This window comes from Eubalaena glacialis, chromosome 1 (assembly GCF_028564815.1).
Source record: "Eubalaena glacialis isolate mEubGla1 chromosome 1, mEubGla1.1.hap2.+ XY, whole genome shotgun sequence".
Lineage (NCBI taxonomy): Eukaryota > Metazoa > Chordata > Mammalia > Artiodactyla > Balaenidae > Eubalaena > Eubalaena glacialis.
Window position 1 is genome coordinate 240,614,613 of NC_083716.1, and position 13,108 is coordinate 240,627,720.

Consider the following 13,108-nt stretch of genomic DNA (forward strand, 5'->3'; position numbering starts at 1 on the left):
CCCCGGGCACCGCCCCGCGCAGTGGCTTTCGTCCCACCAGGGAGCGCAGACGGGGGTTTGGGAGCCCAGGAGGTGGCAGCCTTCTTCCCGGGGGCCTTCCTTGCGGAGCCCCGTCCCCCCACCGGCCCAGCGAGCGAGCAGAGGGCATCCCAGCCCCCCCCACCCCCCGGTGTTGCCGACGTGGGTTCTTCCCTCCGTCTCCCATTCTGTCTCCCTCTCATCCCCCGTCATCCCCCAGGTCGAGTTGGGTGGGAAGGTTTCCATTACTTCTGCTGTGCCACTGCTGGCGGGGCCGGGGGTCTCGCTGCAGCTCCTGCTGGCGGCACGGACGGCGGAGGTGGGGCCCCCCTGAGCAGCGGGGGCTCTGTCTCGTGTGCGTCGGGAAAGGCTTACTGAGGAGCGTTCACTCTTAGCTGTATAGTGCGCGATTCTTAACGGCGAATAAAAACAGTTTCAATAGAAAACAAGGTTCGTCTGTGTCTTGATTTTCTCGGAGCTGTAGTTGGACATGGTAAGAGGGAGAACAAGTGTTTTCTGAGCTCACGAGGGGTCTGAGGAAGGACTTGGTGGATGGACACGCTGAGCTCGTTCGTTCCCAGACCTGAGCGAGCGGCGCCCTCCTGTTCGGACCTGGTTCTGCCACGCTGACTCTCAGCTCTCTCTGGCTCCTGTGGTTTGCGGGGGAGCTTGGTTTTGGGAAGACACTCTCCTTCTTTCATAGACGGGGAGGGAGTAGCTGCGGTGCCGGGTGGCGTGTTGGCTCCCTGGGTAGCGTCCCTGTAGGTGCCCCGTGCCTCAGCCGGTCACCCCCGAGCGGGTCACCAAGGATGTGAACAAGGGCCTCTCGCCCTGCCGGGAAGTCCTGGTGGGACGCTCGGAGCGACCCCGGCCCACTCGGCTCCCTGCTTCCGCCTGCCCGCCCACCCTCCAGTCTGGGTGCAAGGGGACCAAGGCCAGACAGGACAGCAGGAAGCGCCATGGCTCAGAACCTGAGTCCCGGCCTCTAGAAATGGCTGCGTTGGCTTCTTGAGCTGTGACGCCCTCCACACGCAGGGGCCCGAGACAACACTTACCTCCCAGGGCCCTGGCGGGCAGAGGTCAGCAGGGCTGTCCCCCTGGGGCCCCAGGGAACTGGCTACCTGTCCTTTCCGGCTCCTAGAAGCCCCCGCGTCCCCTGGATCAACACGCACCCCCCGCAGAGCTGGCATCGTCTCCTCTGACCGGGCCCCTCCCGCCTCCCGGGCGATCCAGGGTGGCCTCCCACCTCCTGGTCCCTTTGGCCAGGTGGGCGCCCTACTCACAGGTTCCGGGGGTCAGGACGAGGATGTCTCTGGGGGCTGTCATTCTGCCGGCCACGGGGCCCAACAGGCTTCTTTAGGGGAGGCCAGAGGGTCAGGGCGCCTCAGGACACGCGGCCCCCTTGGCGGTGCCGGCTGCCGCAGCCCTGGCAAGATGTTTTAAAACCCGTGCTGGGCTTACTGAAGAAAGTTTAAGTGGCCCGTTAATTTTGCGGCCTCCGGGGCCATTTCTGTCTTCACACCATCCAGCTGCCCGTGGGCCCCACTCAGCTCCGGCCTCTCCTCCCCTGGGCTCCGGCCTGCCCCCGCCCGCACAGCTGAGTCCTGAGAGGGTCTGCGCTGGGCCTCCGTGGCCCCGCTCCTGGCCTGGGCCAGAGAACTCTCGTCTGGTGCCCAGCTCCCACTCGGGGACCCGCCTGGCACGCTCCGGGCGTCCCACCCAGGTCCACAGCCGACGCAGCCTCCCTGATGGCCCGGTACTCTCAAGACCCCCGCCCCACGTTTCGTCTTCTTCACCTAGGACGTGGCCTTGGTCATGTGAAAGATCAAAAGGCAGGTGGATGGGAGGGTTGCCAGGCCACGCCCGCGGGTGACCCTGGGACTCCGGAACAAAAGTGGTCTGACTCTGCAAGCGGTTCCCAACTGTTTCTGTCACTGGGTCACGGGCCCCGAGTTCTGACCTCGAGCGTGTGCTGCACGTCGGGGTGGACACAGCCAGGCCCTTCAGATGGACAGGCGCCCGAGGCCAGCCTGGTGCCATCAGCAGGACCCGCTGTGAACTGACCGCACAGCCGTCCGAGTGCACAGCTCCAGCCACCCCCAGCGCTTGTGTCCTCTGTCCTCCCTTGAGGGCTGGGCTGCCCCCACCTGCCAAGCACCTGTGGCTGGGCAGCCTCATCTATTCAACCTAGACGAGAAGGGACCCTGCCCGGTGCGGGGAGCGGGCGCCACCGCTGAGCTGGGACCCGCTTGGCCACATGCGGTTTTCCCCAAGCCCTGGTCAGACTGTCTTGTGACACTTTAAACTGTCACATCCTCTTGTTCTGCTCGGAATCCGGTCTCCTGGCACGCACTGAAGGGCGCTGAGACCTGTGGTGCCCTGCAGACGGGGGCTCTGCCCACCGTCCACTGCAGGGCCACTGCATCCTGGAGTAACCTCACAGGATGGAGGGACTACACACCTGCATTTCAGACCTTAACAGAGGGAACAGCAAAGCGAGCACTGGGCGTGCTCCGAGGAGACAGGGGCGCTGCCGCTCGGACATGGCCTGGTCAGGCCTTGTGAGGTCGGCACGTTAGGCTGGCGTTCAGAGCCCAGGCACGGCTGATGCATGCCGGGCCCGGGGCTGCCCACAGCCGTTTTCCTTTCACCTTTACGGGTGTCTGAAGACGTCCACGAGGAGATCAGCGACCCCGACGGAACTGCCTGGACACAGTCACTGTGAAACTTCAGTAAGCAGAACACAATAACTAATTTATTAGTATCTTCGGGGCACAGGTGAGGGCAGGAGAAGGCTGCCCCGCAGGCCGCTCCACGAGGAGCCCTGCTTCGCCCCCCGGTCACTGTGCACACGTGGCTCCTGCCTTGCGGATGGCAGACGGGGGTCCTGTCCCTCTATGTCCACAGCTGCCCCAGCGGCCTGTGTGCAGCGGCCCGGATGGCACCCTCAGACAGCACGCAGATTTCCCGGTGGACGTCCTCGATGCTCCTGGAGGCGTCGACTGTCTGGGCCGGGGCGGGGATAGGGGGGAGAGACAGGTTAATGTTCTCAGCGGGCGGGGCAGGTTCCGGAGGGCACGGCTTCCGCTCCTCCAGGGTCCTTGACCCCCGGCCTCCCCTGGGGACAGTGAGCTGGATGGGTCCTTGGGACCGAGCCGCCCGGCCCCCCGGCTGCAGCCCCGGCCAGACGCTCACCCCCAGGGGACCCCGGTGCCACCAGCAGAGGCAGCGAGGGCAGCGCCCACTCCCGCCCCTCCACGGCCGCGCCCGGACCTGCCTGGACCCCAAGTTCTGCCGGGAGCCCAACTCGGGTCCGACTCCTCTCCCTGGTACGATGGGCTTCGTCCCGACAGCTGGCTGCCCCACCTCGCCAACCCGTGGACCTTCGGTCACCGGGGAGCCAGCCCATGAGAGGAGCGACTCTCCACCGGAAGGAGGGACACGTACTGGGCCACATGAGGGTGGGTGTGCCTGGGAGCCCCCTCCTCAGCCAAGGCTCGGCCCTGGGCGCCAAGAGCCTCTAGGCAGCCTCTGGGGCAGCAAACTCTGGAAAAGCTCCAGGGTGTAGACACGCTCAGACAGCTGTAACCGCTGCACGAAGTCTATCAGGAGCGACACCGCCTCCCCATGGGCCCCCCTGCCCCGCCTGAAGGTCACCTTGCCGTCCAAAGCCCCAGCGGCAGAGCTCTGGCACAGAACCATCCCAGGCAGCTCACGGTGAGTGGCACCTCCCGTGTGAACCTGTACGTGGACACCCCTCGTCCTCTGGGGGCCCAGATAACCGTCTCTATCTCTTCCTCCATAAAATGGAACCAGGAACAACTCGGGACGCTGGGCCGGGAAGGCACAGGGTGAGCCCAGAGATCGATCGTAATGGGCCGGGACCGGGAAAGGCCCGGAAGTGAAGGGAACTGATCAGAAGGCCCTGGGGCTGGGGTGGGGGTCACCCAGGGGCCAGACCTGGGGCCATCTGTGCCTCCAATTGCGAGGAAAACGGGTTGCTGGTGAGTAAGCCGTACAAACATGAGTCCGTGCAAGTGTAAACATATAAACGAACTGCAAGTCTATGAGCAGCGAGGTTTTTTTTTTTTTTTTTTTTTTAAAGCTTTCCTTTGCTTCTTCTTTTTTTTTTTTTTTAATTAATTAATTTATTTATTTTTGGCTGAGTTGGATCTTCATTTCTGTGCGAGGGCTTTCTCTAGTTGTGGCAAGCGGGGGCCACTCTTCATCGCGGTGCGCGGACCTCTCACTATCGCCGCCTCTCTTGTTGCGGAGCACAGGCTCCAGACGCGCAGGCTCAGTAATTGTGGCTCACGGGCCCATTTGCTCCACGGCATGTGGGATCTTCCCAGACCAGGGCTCGAACCTGTGTCCCCTGCATTGGCAGGCAGATTCTCAACCACTGCGCCACCAGGGAAGCCCCCAGCAGCGAGGTTTTTAACGTGGCTTCAAAGCACCACCTCGCAGAGGGACGCGGAGCGACTTCACCGTGAACCGCTTAACCCAGAGGTCAAGGGGAGCGTCGCTGGAGCGCGACACACCGAAGGCGCGCAGCCCGTGATGGGGCAGCGACAGCCCACCAAGGACACACGACCTGATCCAATCACAAAGTCATTCTGAGGTTCGGCTACAAAGCGACTGTTGCGACCTTCAAAAATGTCAAGGTTGAGAAAGTCACAGGCTGGAGGCCAGAGAGTGTGCCTGTGAACTACGTCCTTTTGTTACAAGGGTCACTAGCGGGACCAGGGGGGTCAGGCACTAGGAGCGGATCCATGTGACTGGCCCCATTGTGGCAGGGAGGGGGTGTCAGCTACTAATTTATTCTCAAATGGTCCTGGGGAAGAATTCCTTGTATCGTACTTACAACTTTTCTGTAAGTTTGTGACTGTTTTAAAAATCTGAAAAAAAAAAAAATCTGAAAAATACTAAGAAAAATAAGTTTTCAGATAAACAAAAGCTGAGAATGCTATGCCAGGAGACCTGCCCTACAGGAAACATTAAAGGAAGTTCTTAGAGCTGTGGGAAACGAGACAAGACGAAAACTCAGTGCAGGAAGAAGAGGAGAGCGCCGGCTGGCCTTCCCCTTTCACGTTCCTGATGCTGTTAAGTCTTGTTGTGTTCCTAGCAGGTGCTGAAATGTAGTATAAATCAAGAGGAACTTACACCATGTAGAACTAGTTTAAAAAAAACAGAGAGGGACTTCCCTGGCGGTCCAGTGCTCTCAATGCAGGGGGCAGGGGTTCGATCCCTGGTCGGGGAACTAATCCCACACACAGGCCGCATGGCACAGCCAAAAAAAAAAAAAAAAAAAAAAACACCAGAGAAACAGAGGAAAACTCTGGAATTCAGTAGCTGGTAGAACCAGCCAGCAGAGAGATGATGGGGATTTGAGGCACCGCACTGCAGCCTCCGTCTGGGAAAGACACGCCCTTCCTTCCACCCCCCTGAGCACACAGGAGACAAACGGAAAGGTCAAGGGCGTACTTCGGACCTGCACACAGAGGAGCCCCGGCCCTGGCCACAGACCAGCACCACCCAGAGCAGGACAGCGGGGAGGCACAGCTGGAGGGCGAGGGAGAAGCACGAGGTGCCAGAGCCAAGAATCCAAACCCCGGAACCTGCCCAAGTGGTGAGGACACCGCCAGCAGTAAGAGAGCAGCGACCGTGCCAGGCGGGCGCGTGCAGGGAGGATGGGCCAGGGCGCCGGGTCACGTGCCCTGAGGTGGGCGGGCGCCAGCCTGCGGGGACGGAGAGCAGGGAGGTGGCAGCTGTGGCGGGTGCGGGCCGCCTGGCGCCTGGAGTCAACGTGGAGGGGCTGGAAGGCCCCACGCTCCAGCCGGTTACACGGGAGCGAAAGTGCCGCTGCCTGACCCCCGCGGACTCGGCGTTCTGGATGCTGGCTTTGCACAGCTGACGTCCAGCAGGGGACGGGAGCCCGCTGGATGGCCGGCTCGGCACAGGGTCCCCCGCGCGGGACGGCTGCTCTGGAGCCGCTGCCCGTGCAGCCCTGCCCTGGGCCAGCATCAGGGCACCGACCCACGTCCTGCACCAACCCCAGGACCAGAAAGCGCCGCCCCCAGGAGGGCCCGGGCACCGCGCCCACCTTCCAGGGCAGACTGGAGTCTCCCAGGAGCTGCTGGAAGCGCTGCAGGGCCCGCTGCTGGAAAGGGCTGCTCTCATAGCGTTCACGGCCGAACTCGGCCCTCGCGGCGGCCTCTGGCAGCTGCAGCTGCAGGAACACGACCAGGTCCGGCTTGGGGAGGCCCACGTCCGGCTGCTTGCACCAGTCCAGCGAGAAATTCTGGCGACGAAGAACCCAACCGTTACGGAGCCAGCTTAACGCGGTCTCATTCCTGGTTTCAAAATTCATCAAAAAGGGGGAGAGGCGAGCTGACGTTTGAGGGGAAAGTTCTTACACGGCAGCAGCTCTGTCCTTAGGTCTCCAGTGTTTTGCTTTCTCTCCCGTCACCTTCCTGTGTTTTGACGTGTGAATACGTACACAGTGGACAGAACACCCCGGGGCCCAGGACGCGTCACTCAGTGCCCGGGACCGAGGGCATCGTGCGTGCGCCCCACACCCTCTGGCCGAGCAGCGGCAGCAGACGGGCCAGGGCGTCACCCCCTTCCACAGAGAGGGGAGGACCCCAATCCTGGAGACACTTGCCAGCACCCCGTGTGCCGTCTCCCGCACGCCCCATCTCATTCATCCTCGCGACTCTAAAAATAGTGTCCCCACTCCTAGAGGAAGAGAGAGCCACTCAGCTCTGAAGATGTGGGGTTAGAACCCAGCTGTGGGCTCAGAGCCTTGTGCTGCCAGGACACCCTGCCTGGAGAAGGGAGCCCGTCGGGCCTGCCCGAGCCTGCGTGCTTTTCACAGACAGAGCCGTGTGGCCGGTACCTCGGGGGACTGCCCTAAAGGAGGACCCAGCTAGCTCGTGCGGGAAGACTGGCAGGGTGAGAAGGCTGTCATTTTGCAGCCCTTCGTGAATTAACCACGATCAAAGACTGTTACCACAAAAAGTAGATAACCAGGCACACTGTGCCTCTTCATAGGCGACTTGGGAAAATAAAAAATTCAAAAATTTTAGCGGAAGGAAGAAAAGAGATGCAGGAACCTATGTATCGAGAGATTCAAGAGACGTTTCGAGAATGGACCTTAACTGGCTGGATTCTGATTCAATCGAGCTGTGAAAGCACAAGACGGCTCACACGGCTCCTGAGGGCGCTGGGAACTCTGCACTGACCGAGTGGTGACATTCCGGAATGGGGTGAGACGAGGTTTCTGAAACGCAGTTTTGGGGATGTGCACCGACATGTTTATGAAGGGACTGATGATGTGTCTGGGCGTCACACAGACCAGAAGGTTCTGAGGCAGGTGACGGTGCTGGGTGGCTTATTTTCTCTGCTGGTATACGTTTGAAAATTTTTAAATAAAAAGCAGGAAAAAAGGGCAGTGTAGTCACTGCCATTATGCCTGTGAAACAGCAGCTCCCTGGAACAGGGGGTCAGGAACACAGCACGAAAGCAACCCAGACACTCTCACCGTCTTTTCCGAAAACAAGACGCTGGATGAAACAGGTCTGCCGATGGACCATCTGTGTAAATGTATCATGTGAAATGTGTCGGCCAAATGAAAAACGCAGTTGTATCTGTGAAAACAACCTGTAGCTACAAAAAAGGTTTCTCTTCTCGTCAGTAAAGACCAAATTAACCTGGCGAACACGGGGATCTCAAAGCGCCAGAGGCAGTGACATGAAGAGACTCGTGCTGCGGCTGCTCTGTGCCCACGGGGACCACACTGAGCCCACACCAGGCACAAGCCGCGCGCTGGGGCCGAGCTGCACTTACCTCCTTGGCGCTGGTGAAGGCGACCCCAGAAAAGGCGTACCTGTCCACGACCAGGGTGACGCCCTGGCTCAGCTTCTCCTTAATTAGCGGCCTACAAAAAAGAGAATGCCTGTGAGCCATGGTCCTGGCTTCGTAGGCCCTGAAGTCTCATGCTCAAATCACCCTGACGACACAATTCAATTCAGAAGCCAACATGATGAAGGAATCATGCACGGGCAGCCATCTGTAGCCTGACTTTCATCCCCCAAGGCTCTGAATCTTCACTCCCAGCAAAGCCCAGCACGAAAAGACAACTCCACTAAAGGGGACAAATACAACTGGCATTGGCAGCTGTCCAGAGGCAGCTCGGCTGTCCGGGAGCGGAGGGGCAGGGCCCTGCGGGGAGAGGAGGGGCCGGGCCAACGGGAGGGAAGGCTGGACGTGGCCCGGAGGTGATGAAGGATGCTCGTGTGTCCACCTGGGAGCCAGGACACCCTCCAGCAGGAGGCAGCAGGTCCCCACCACCCTCCGGCCCCGAGACCTTAGCAAGATGGGTGCAGACAGAGGCTCGGCATCGGCCAGAAGCGCTGCTTGTACTTGGGGAACAAAAGGCGTCTGCTACTGTCACGGTGAGAAGCTCACAGAACAGCACGGCGGGGGCGCCTCCAACAGTGAGACGCGATTCCCACCACAGCATCATTCCTAAGTGCAAGTTATCAACACTTAAAACTACCTCATCTTGTGAACAGAACACTGGTAGAATGTGGCACGAGCACAGAAGATGCAACTGTACAGAGAACGAGAAAGATGTCCCATAAACGCCCTCCTGACACGTTGCTAACAAAGCAAAGCGCGTTGCGCACACAGGCGGCTGCCTTTGTATCAGACAGAAGGTGAGTCAAGACAACAGGTATCTGCTGACTTTGTTTAGAAGTGAATGGGCCTGCTTACCGACAGGGGAGGGCAGGGCTTAGATTGAAAGGGGACAGGCAGGGCAGTGACCTTTCTGTATGATTCTGACCCTTAGAACCATTTCATGTTTTACGTATTCAAAAACTGAAATCAACAAGAATGGGAAAAAAAAAGAAAAAAACCCCTAAAATTGTATACAAAGTCAAATGAACCTACCCATATCCCAAATGAACACAGTGGAAGGGCAAAGGAGTGCCTGAGATGTTTGGACACAGCACCGTGTGCCCTCGTTCTAACGACAGAGCTGCAACCACCTGTGAGCCCCAGGCAGGCTTTACATAGGTGGGGGCGGTGATCCTAAAACCAGCCCGTGGAGGGCAGGACAGGGCACAGGAGCCCGGGTGCTGGACGAGATGGCAGGGGTCAGACGGATGCGGGGGACGTGAACACGTGCAGACGTCGGTCTCTGAAGTCCACCCTCCACAAAGCGGAGAGAACAGCTGGCCCCGGCTAAAGCAGGAGAAGGCACGGAAAGCCGGAACACCTTGTCATGCCAAGAACACGTCCAAGGGACGAAGGAGCCAGCCTGAAGGGATTCCCACAGGCCAAGGCTGGGACAATCCAAACAGCAGAACGACGACCACTAGTGCTTATGACCCAGAGTCCATACTGACGATGGACGGACAGATGGACGGACGGGGAAGGCAGGAAAGCTCTTCCTTACACAGAATGCCAGCTGATCAGTGTGGAGGGAATGACAGAATCAGAAAATCACAATAACGGACTCCAGCAGGATGACTAACCAACACAAACTAGGAGGTGAGTTTCATAGAAAGGGGATATTTATGGGTTTATGAGTTCCCCTTTTGACTATTTACAACAGGAAAGAGAGTCACTTAGTGGAAGAGCCTGGCCAGCAGCCCCCTCACTCATCAGGGGAAACCCAAGTGGCCTCGCATCCCGCCACGATGCCCTCAAGAGGACCCAATGGCACTTCTGCGGTATTCCTACCAAAAATGCAAACCCAAATCTACTCCTGAGGAAACATCAGGTAAACCCAGCATTTCATAAAATAGCCCTTGATTTTTAAAGAGTGAGCAAATGGTAAAGCAAATGTGGCAAAATGTTATTAACAGGTGAAGCTTGGGGAAGGGCACCGGGAATTCTCGGTGCTACTCCCGCAGCTTTCCTGACTGATTGAAACTATTTCAGAATAAAAAGTTTAAAAATAGGTAGAGAAGAACATTGCTAAATTGCTATGGAAAGTAAGAGATATTGCTCATTTCCAGGAATTTAATTCCTGGATGGCCCTAGAGGATCAGTAGGTTTTGACAAACAGCCGGGGAGGGAAGCGGAGGCTGTTACCGGAATCGGTGCCAGGGAAACCGCACAGCAGCTGGGAAGGGAGATGACTTCCACGACCAGCAACTGACCTAGTAAAGACGCAGCACAGCAAAAGGGCAGAAAACCAGGGGCTGAGGAAGTAACCAGAGTTCCCTCAGAAAGTGCTCCAAGCACCAGGGTGGACTCAAAACAGCCCAGGTTAACTGAACACCCATTCCCAGGCCCGCCCTGCACACCAGACCTGAGGGGTACCAGGGGCCACAGCGCTGCCCGGCATCCGACCTGTCAGCCAAGGACTTTCAAGTGTCAGCAAACCTGATCTGATGGCAGTGGCTGGAATAATCAGAAGGGGGAGCTGTGGCAGAACAAATGGCCCAGAGACTTGCAGGCCTGTGTCCTGGAAGCAGACAGCAGTTAGGGAATGGAGTCAGAACCGTTTTTCATTTTCAGTTGCTCTGACATTACTTTTCTACAAATCCACAAAAAGCGAAAATCACAACATTTACGTCAATAAACTCCAGATGTGTTAGATTGTAAATCTGCCCTCATTTTCATCTAATACACGGAGGGGGAGGCCTTTCCAGACAAGACTACCAGCTAAGCCAAAGCCAGAGGAGAGTAGTGCCAGCTTGCTTGTGAGAGGGAACAAGGCACAACCACCTGAACGTCCGTCCACTGGCATCACCTAATCCAAGGTGCAGCAGCCTTTCCGGAGAGCAGGCCGCCGGGACGGGAGAGGAGAGGAAGAGGGGAGATCGCGAGGCGGACTCAGGAAGCCAGCCGTGAGGGAATCCGTACGGTAGGATCCCATTCGTTCACGTTAAAACAAAACACCTCCGATGACATACGTTACCTACATACGTGTGTAAATGGAAACAGAAGCACCTGAGAGTGTACCCCACAGGCACTTCGTCAACAGTTGTGCTGGGTGAAGAGGGAATCCACCAAGATGATGTAAATCAAAAAGAGGGCGTGAGAGGGCACACCCCAACACAAACTCAACTTCACTTAATGATGTGTCAACACTGGTTCATCAAAGACATAAATAAGAGCAGCTCTGGGCGAGGAGGAAGGGACAGGGGTATGGGGGGACTCTTTTCTGTGTACCTAAAACTACCTAAAGTCTATTAATTACAAAAAGCCGGGGCCGGGGGAGGGGGGGGGCGGGGAGAAGAAAAAAAAGCATTAACTAGTGCTCTTTGGGATCCGTGAATAAAAGAACCTTGTAAAGGTACAGCCTCCAGCATGACTCTCAACCACTCAGAAGCAAGAGCCGCATTCAGAGTCTCAGGGGGAGGCACAGAAGCAGGGAGGGGGCAGCAGAAGAACAAGGCTGTTTACACGTGTTCCCAGCGGTTCGCGGAGAAAAGCAGGTGCACCGAGTGGTCCTCCACCTCGCTTTTCTTTTCCAAGTAGGAGCTCAGAAGCTTGCCAATTTCAGTTGATCTTTCTGAAAAAGAGAGCAACACACAAAAGTGACGTCAGGCTCTCCATCTACATTAACAGTTTGTGCCAGATTTCCAGGCCCTGACCCAAGTCTAACTTTGAGTTTTATTTTACAACTTTAGACAGGTTCAGACCTTTTCCTGAGAAAGGGCAGCAGTGTGCAGACACACTGGGATGAAAAACGCTTCAGGAAGAAGGAACTCAGGTAGGAAGCAGCAACTGCAAAGGCACTGCCAACCCACGCGGACCGGTACCAGGAGCCACCTCGATACCAAAAGAAGGGTATTCAACTCCCAAAGTCGGCCCTCCATATCTGAGGTTCTGCATTCTTGCATTCCACCAACCCAGAACTGCGTAGTACTGTAGGTGTTTATTGAAAAAAATATGCATATAAGTGGACCACTGCAGTTCAAACCCATGTTGTTCAAGGATCAACTGTGTAAGATTTGTGGACTGGCTGGCTTAAAAATTAAAATGATAAATATTCAAAAAAAGCACTTTCGGACTTCCCGGTGGTTGAGACTCGCAGGGGGCATGGGTTCAACCCCTGGTCAGTGAAGTTCCACATGCCACACAGTGTGGCCAAAAAAAAAAAACAAAAGCAAGAAAATTTTAAAAAGCATCCCCCCCATCCCCCTACCCCTGGTTTGTAAACCTTGAACTTCTCTTGATTAAGTATTGACAATATTTTTACAGCATTTTCAAGATCAATGTTCTACATTAAAAAATTAAAAATATGACCCAAAACCCTTCACAGGGTAAACCACCATGCAAGGGCGGGGGGCGGGAAACCCAAGACAAAACGGAGACTTGGATCACAAGCAGCACCAGGAAACCTTCAGGGGTCACAGACACACTCATTCTCTTGGTTGTGAAGACGCTTTCCTGGGTGTACATGCGTCAAGACTCACTAAACACGCGACTTTATGCACATCAGCCGCGGGGCAGCTGCGCAAAAACAGAACCACAGACTAGTCCCACTGAGGCTCGGGGACCATAGGGGGGCCCAGTCCCCGCGCTCCGACCCGCGGACAAACGAGGGCGAGTCCAGCGCAGGAGGCCTTCGCTTCTCGTGCTCAGGAGCCGGCGAGGCCTCCGTAGCCCCCGGATCCCCTCCCCGGCCCCCGACATCCCGGAACCCCGCGCCCGCCGCGCCCACCCGGGAAGCGCAGCAGCTCGGCGCAGTGGCCCGCGGCGCACAGCGCCTCTACCAGCTTGCGGCTCTGCGTGCTCTTCCCCGCGCGGTCCACACCCTCCAGCACGATGAGAGCGCCGCGCCTGCCCGCCATCGCCACCACCCCCAGCATAGCCGGGCCACCCGGACCTCTCATTGGCTGCAATGGGCCGGCGCCCACGGCGCGCGCCGGGATTGGCTCAGATGGGCCGGATTGGCTGGGACTAGTCCGGCGGAAGCGGCGCGACTGGCCCGACGGGGCCTCGGTGGCACCGCCTCTTGCGGGTCGCTGTCATGGGCGCGGGCGCTCGTCCCTGCTCCTAAAGTTCGGGGCTGCGGCCTCGGGGCCCGCCCGCCGCCGACTCCCCGACGGCGGGGACCTTGAGG

At 57.7% G+C, this 13,108-nt stretch overlaps 1 protein-coding gene across 3 annotated transcripts; it reads right to left on the minus strand.

The window, feature by feature from the left end:
- Nucleotides 1-2,751: 2,751 nt before the first annotated feature.
- DTYMK (deoxythymidylate kinase) lies at nt 2,752-12,855 on the minus strand. Of its 3 annotated transcripts, none has more exons than XM_061206544.1 (5): nt 12,707-12,855; nt 11,443-11,551; nt 7,867-7,957; nt 6,122-6,319; nt 2,752-3,020 (listed from the first exon to the last, which is right to left on the minus strand). In XM_061206544.1, exons 1-5 carry the CDS (start codon nt 12,852-12,854, stop codon nt 2,859-2,861), a joined length of 708 nt encoding a protein of 235 aa, XP_061062527.1. In that variant the 5' UTR covers nt 12,855; the 3' UTR covers nt 2,752-2,858. The 3 variants fall into 3 exon arrangements, with proteins under 3 accessions (XP_061062527.1, XP_061062537.1, XP_061062547.1); XM_061206554.1 differs by having other exon boundaries at nt 2,752-3,024; XM_061206564.1 differs by lacking the exon at nt 2,752-3,020 and adding an exon at nt 4,184-4,393.
- Nucleotides 12,856-13,108: the final 253 nt, after the last annotated feature.